At 48.8% G+C, this 5611-nt stretch overlaps 1 protein-coding gene across 1 annotated transcript; it reads right to left on the bottom strand.

Moving 5' to 3' along the window:
• Positions 1-280: 280 nt before the first annotated feature.
• On the bottom strand, positions 281-2117 carry LOC119270154 (metacaspase-1-like). Its single transcript, XM_037552125.1, has 5 exons — positions 1675-2117; positions 1265-1598; positions 1057-1174; positions 776-970; positions 281-657 (listed from the first exon to the last, which is right to left on the bottom strand). Exons 1-5 carry the CDS (start codon positions 2057-2059, stop codon positions 598-600), a joined length of 1092 nt encoding a protein of 363 aa, XP_037408022.1. The 5' UTR covers positions 2060-2117; the 3' UTR covers positions 281-597.
• Positions 2118-5611: the final 3494 nt, after the last annotated feature.

Genomic DNA, 5611 nt, shown 5'->3' on the forward strand with positions numbered 1-5611 from the left:
GTCGGAGGACTTTTATTCGAGATGACACCACCATCATTGTCGTAGAACCATCAGCTTGACCCAAAAATATACTAGTACGCAAAGGCTCACGGCTGGGAGTGACGGCCGGACGCGGAGGGGACGGAAGATTGATATTTTGGCAGCCATCCACTGCCGTTTGGAGTTGAACAAAACATGTTTATGATTTTGCTTGTGCCGTTCACAATGCCAGTTCACCTTTGCGTTTACCATTCTCGAACCGAACATGTCCATAATTTCCACAGTTTAGACGCCATATATCTTTCGGAGATCAAACGGCATGCATAGAACTTGATTTATTTAAGGGGACGACACGACACACAACGGCCATGTTAAAGTGTTGTACAGTACAGTGGAGAACGAGATCCTCGAGAGCCTTTGTATGAGCTATGCAGTGCTCATTCTTGATGGCATGGCGTCAGGTGAGGAGATACATCGTCACACATACTAGTAGCAAGCATCATAGTTAATTAGCCGGCCCATTATTCAGTACGGTCGATGCATGATTCGGTAGTAATTAATTCGTCGACTGCAGTAGCCTGCGGCGCAGTGACGTCGAACCGCGGGTACGGTCGGGTTCTACATGCAGAACGGCTCGCGCTCGACGTCGAACTTGTAGGCAGAGGACAGCTGAGGCTCCTGCAAAGTTCAACCGAATGCACAGTTCAGTGTATGTGAGCAAAAATGGTGCCATGGGCCACAGTTACGCTAGCTAGGATGCATGCTGCTAACACTTGAGGGAGAAGATCTGGCTTACCTCCACGCCGCTGAAGTTTGCGACCTTGCGGATGGAGCCGCCGATGGGGCCTTGCAGGTTGCAGTTGCCGCTGCTGTCGCGCATGATGGCCCTCATGGAGGTGAGCAGGCGGCCGTAGGTGGTGCGCGGCTCGCACTCCACCGCCCTGATGAAGCTGTGCGTCATGGCGCCGATCGTGGCGTAGGGCTCAGGCAGCTGCACGCACACACCGGTGGCAGACGTGTTAGAACGAAAGAGACATGAATGAATGAGAAAAAAAGCTTGTCAATGCTAGTACTGACCACGCTCATGTTGCTCTTTCCGTTGCTGCTGCCGCTGATGAGCACGGCCTGGCCTCCGCTGGTGCCCTTGCAGGCGCCGGTCATAGGGCGCTCGTCCCTCCACCTCCAGCGCCCGGTCCTGATCAGTGATCAACACATATGTAAGTAGGTGATGGATGCATGCGAATATGGACGGGATCGGGGTTAAGAAAGTTAAGGAGATACTGACTGCTTGGACACGGTGCATTGGTAGGGGAGGTCGAGGACGGTGGCGCTGTGGCAGGCGTCGACGATGGCGTGGAGCTTGACGCCGTGCACCAGCGGGCGGACGATGGCCTCGTTGATCTCGTCGTCCAGGATGGGGCCCTGCTGGAACGAGTCCACGGGGCAGAGGGCCTCGTCCATGCCGTCCAGCTCGTCGCCGTCGTCGTCGGGCACCTGCGCGCCCAGGCCAGAGAACTGGAACACCAGGGAGTCGCCGTAGCTGCACCCCTGCACCAGCCAGTGCATCGCCATGCGGATGTTGTCCTTGGTCGGCTGCCTGCACGGGTTCCTCTCCTCGTCTGCAGAGTATACACTATACAATAAGTATGATTCAATAAACAAGAAAAGATGTTGGATTTGTTCGTGTTTACGAACCTGTGAGGATGAGAACGCAGTCGTTGGGGAAGCCGAAGCGCTCGGTGAGCAGGTACCGCATGCACTTGACGTCGTTGATGGGGCCCCGCAGCTCGCAGGAGCGCCGGTTGGTGTACTTGATCCCGATCAGCACGGCGCGCTTCTTGCCGCGGCCGCCGCCGAAGGCCGGGGTGGGACGCATCGGCGGCATCAGCATCCCGCCGCCGTTACCGCCGTAACCCTGGCCGTATCCGTGCTGCTGCCGGCCACGGCCGCTGACGCGCGTCACGCAGCTGCACTGCATGCACTGCACGGCGCGGGCGCCGGGCATCGCCGTGATGCTCGAGCTGCACTGCCTGCACCGCACCATCGCGCCAGGACCCATGGAGCCGTAGTTCATGTTCATGGCTGGCTACCTGGGTTAGCTTAGTTAAGCTAGCGCTACGACGTGCGTTTGCTAGCTGCTTTGCTTGCAATGCCTCAGCCCCAGGCTACCACCGCCCTTTATATAGCACATGAATGATTGATGAAGCTGTGCTTGCTGATGATACCAACGCCGAAAGTTTACTCAAATATTCTATTTCTATCTCCAAACAAAATATTCGCTTTAGTGGAAATGGGCATATATTATTATTGTCCATGGAACATTTCTTTTTGTTTCTCTCTGCATTTTCAAGGAATCGACCAAGAACGCCCTTGATGTTGTGTATATACGCCAAACTCCAAGTGGGAATGGGTACGTGATTCTATGTTTCTCTCTCGATAAGAAGCGTGTCCAATCAAGGCAAAGGAGTGTTGAGCCGGACGAGAAGATAAAATGGTTCCAACGCTACCGTGTGGTCCGGTCACTAGTGCAGGAATGGACATCAGAGGCGTCCCATGAAGGCGGTTTTGGCGCAAAAGAATTAGGCAAATGATTCCAGCCGGACGACCGGCCACAGCCTCCGCCGGTGGCCGAATTCAGTGTTTCAACCTTTTTGGAAAAGTTAAGCCAACTCTGACTCTGGTTTGAAACTTTTTCGAGATCTCATTCTAGATTATAGATTTATCCATTTTGCTTTGTATGTATTTTATATTAGAATCTCTAAAAAGGCTTATATTTAGGGCCCGTTCTGGAGTTCTTCAGGAGCCAGCTTCCTAAACAGCTGCATGAAGCCAGCCCGAACATTCCTTCTCCTAGAAGCGGGCTTCACGGAGAAAACGATCGCTGCGTGCAATTTTGAGGAGCAGCGGAATCCCAGCTTCGCTAAAACCAGAAGTAGGAGTTGTTGAAGTTTACATCCATGTACCACCCCGAAGTACCTATCGAAACGTTTTCTTCTTTTCTTATGGCCCAGCCCTGGTGGCCCCAGCACAGCGAGCTTGCAGGCACAGGGTCGAATGCTCCTCGCTCCCTCGAGAAGCTGGCTAGCGCTGGCTCCTCGAGAAGCTGGCTAGCGCTGGCTGGTGGAGAACTTCCGAACGGGCAGGATTGGAGGGAGTAGTTTTGAAATTTCGATGAATGGATGGATGGATATATGAATGTGGATGAATGGATGCATATATGTTGGATGTATGGATATAGGTGAACCCTAGTTCATCTAGTTTTAAATTTTTGTAACTAAATTTAATTGGAATTGATGTGTGTATCAATGGATGGATATGGATGTGTGGATGAACCCTAGTTGATCTTGTGGTATTGCTATATTTAAAATGAATTCATATGCATACACTACTGGAAATTACACACTACGCCGAGTGCCAGAAAGACTCGGCGAAGTCTTTGCCAAATTTTCTTGGCAAAGACCACCCTGCGTACACCACTGAGGCAAACAAAACTTTGCCGAGAGAACCAACTGTCAGGAAATCGGCAAACAGTTTGCCGAGAGCCTAACAGCACCCTTGGCAAAACAAAGCTGACTCACGGACGACAGACGGAGACAGGGTAGCCATGTGGCGCAGCTTTCCCAAGAGCCAATCTCGGCAAAGCTAACGAGTAGCAAACTGCCACATGTCCATGACCTGACAGCCGGGTCCCATGCCCTGCGCCGAACCGTTCGTTTACGAAGAGCTAATCTCAGCAAAGCTAACGAGTAGCAAACTCCCACGTGCCCATGACCTGACAGGCGGATCCCACGATCTACGTCGAGCCGTTGGTTTGCCGAGTGCTCTCTCGACAAAGCTAATGAATATCAAATTGCCACGTGTCCACCACCTGACAGGTGGGTCCCACACCGTATGCTGAGCCGCTGCTTTGCCGAGAACTACTCTCAGCAAAGCTAACCAGTTGCAAACTGCCATGTGTCCACCACCTCACAAGCCGAGCCCGTGCTTTGTCGAGAGCTCCTCTCAGGAAAGTTTATTTACTTTTCCGAGAGCATGGATGCCCTCGGCAAAGATGCCAGGCTCTACAGGTCAGTACATTTTGCCGAGAGTTTGACTCGGCAAGCTTAGCAGCCTGCTCCAGTTCAAGAGGCTTTACAGAGAGGAGCTCTCGGGATAACATATGTTACCGAGTGTGACCCTTAGTAAAGTTTTGTCCAATAGACTTTTTTTCCTTATTTTTGGTTTATCACTGCAGCAAAACATATACAACAACAACATATAGCACATCCCACAAATAAGCAACATCGCACATAAAAGCAATAATTCTCATGCACCTACCACATAGAAGCAATAGTGGATAAAGGCGCAATAGTTGTCAAGCACACTCCACTCCAAAAGTTCATAGGTCTCAATCACACACAAGGTGCAATAGTTCTCAAGCACACACAAGGAAGAGTTCAAACATCAAGATAACATGAAGTTCACGCGGTTTTGACATCATACTGAATTTTCATGCTCTATTTGACTGAATTTTAGGGTTTGCAAATGGTTAATTATTATAGGGCAAGTTACTTTTGTGGACTGAATGAAGCTAACACCAAATGCCACTACTGAAATTTACAGGGTGTTGTGTAGTGGGTACATGAGTTAATTTTGGGTTGAGTGATGCAGTGGACAAGTTGACCACAGAAGGAGTGAGTCAGTGTACATGGGTTAAAGTGATCTGACTGATGTGAAGTGTTAGTAGGTGTGCTCAATTTAATGTTCAAAATTGTGTTGATTAATAGCAGCAAGTGTCCCTTACTAGGAGAGAACTTGCAATATTCAAACTTGCAGTGTTCAGACTTTATTCAATCCAACTATACTAATATTTTATCTTTGCATTGACACCTAGAGCACACCTATAATTCCATAGTAAGCTGACTGAAAAAAGTTTGAGATTTAGATATTATGACATTTTATCTTTGTATTGACACCTACAACATAACTATAGTTCTTTGAATTGAAACCTAGAGCACCATAGTTTGACATTTATAATGGATAATATGGGCACCAATATTCAGATAATATGAGCAATGTCATTCAGATAATGTGAGCACAAAGATTTAGAAACCATGACCACAAACATTCAGAAAGATAGATAGATATCATAGATGAGTTCACAAACCATGACCACAAACATCCAGAAACCATGACCACAAACATCCAGAAACCATGACCACAAACATTCAGATAGATGTCATTTACATAATGTGAGCAGATAGATAGATAGATAGATAGATAGATAGATAGATAGATAGATAGATAGATAGGTTCAGAAAGCACACATAGTTCTAGTTCTTCAGACGCAATTCCACTACTAATAAGTTCAGAAACTAATTGAACCCATATATTGGTTCAGATCTTGCTACAGAAATTAACTAGGACCTAAGTGGTGCATTAGACTCACTCTTGTTGCAGCTTTCTAAAGACGGAGTGATCGATGAACTGGCCCCATGATGCGGAGCTGCTTCTTCTTCCTCTTCCTACTGCTTGTGCATGTCTCCGCCTCCCTTTGCTGCTCCTCCATCTTCTGCTGTTTCATCTGCGGCGCCTCCACCTGCACCTGCACCTACTGCTCCATCTGTGGCGGCTTCATCTCCATCAGAGCGAT

The sequence above is a fragment of the Triticum dicoccoides genome, chromosome 3A (genome assembly GCF_002162155.2).
Source record: "Triticum dicoccoides isolate Atlit2015 ecotype Zavitan chromosome 3A, WEW_v2.0, whole genome shotgun sequence".
Classification (NCBI taxonomy): Eukaryota; Viridiplantae; Streptophyta; class Magnoliopsida; order Poales; family Poaceae; genus Triticum; species Triticum dicoccoides.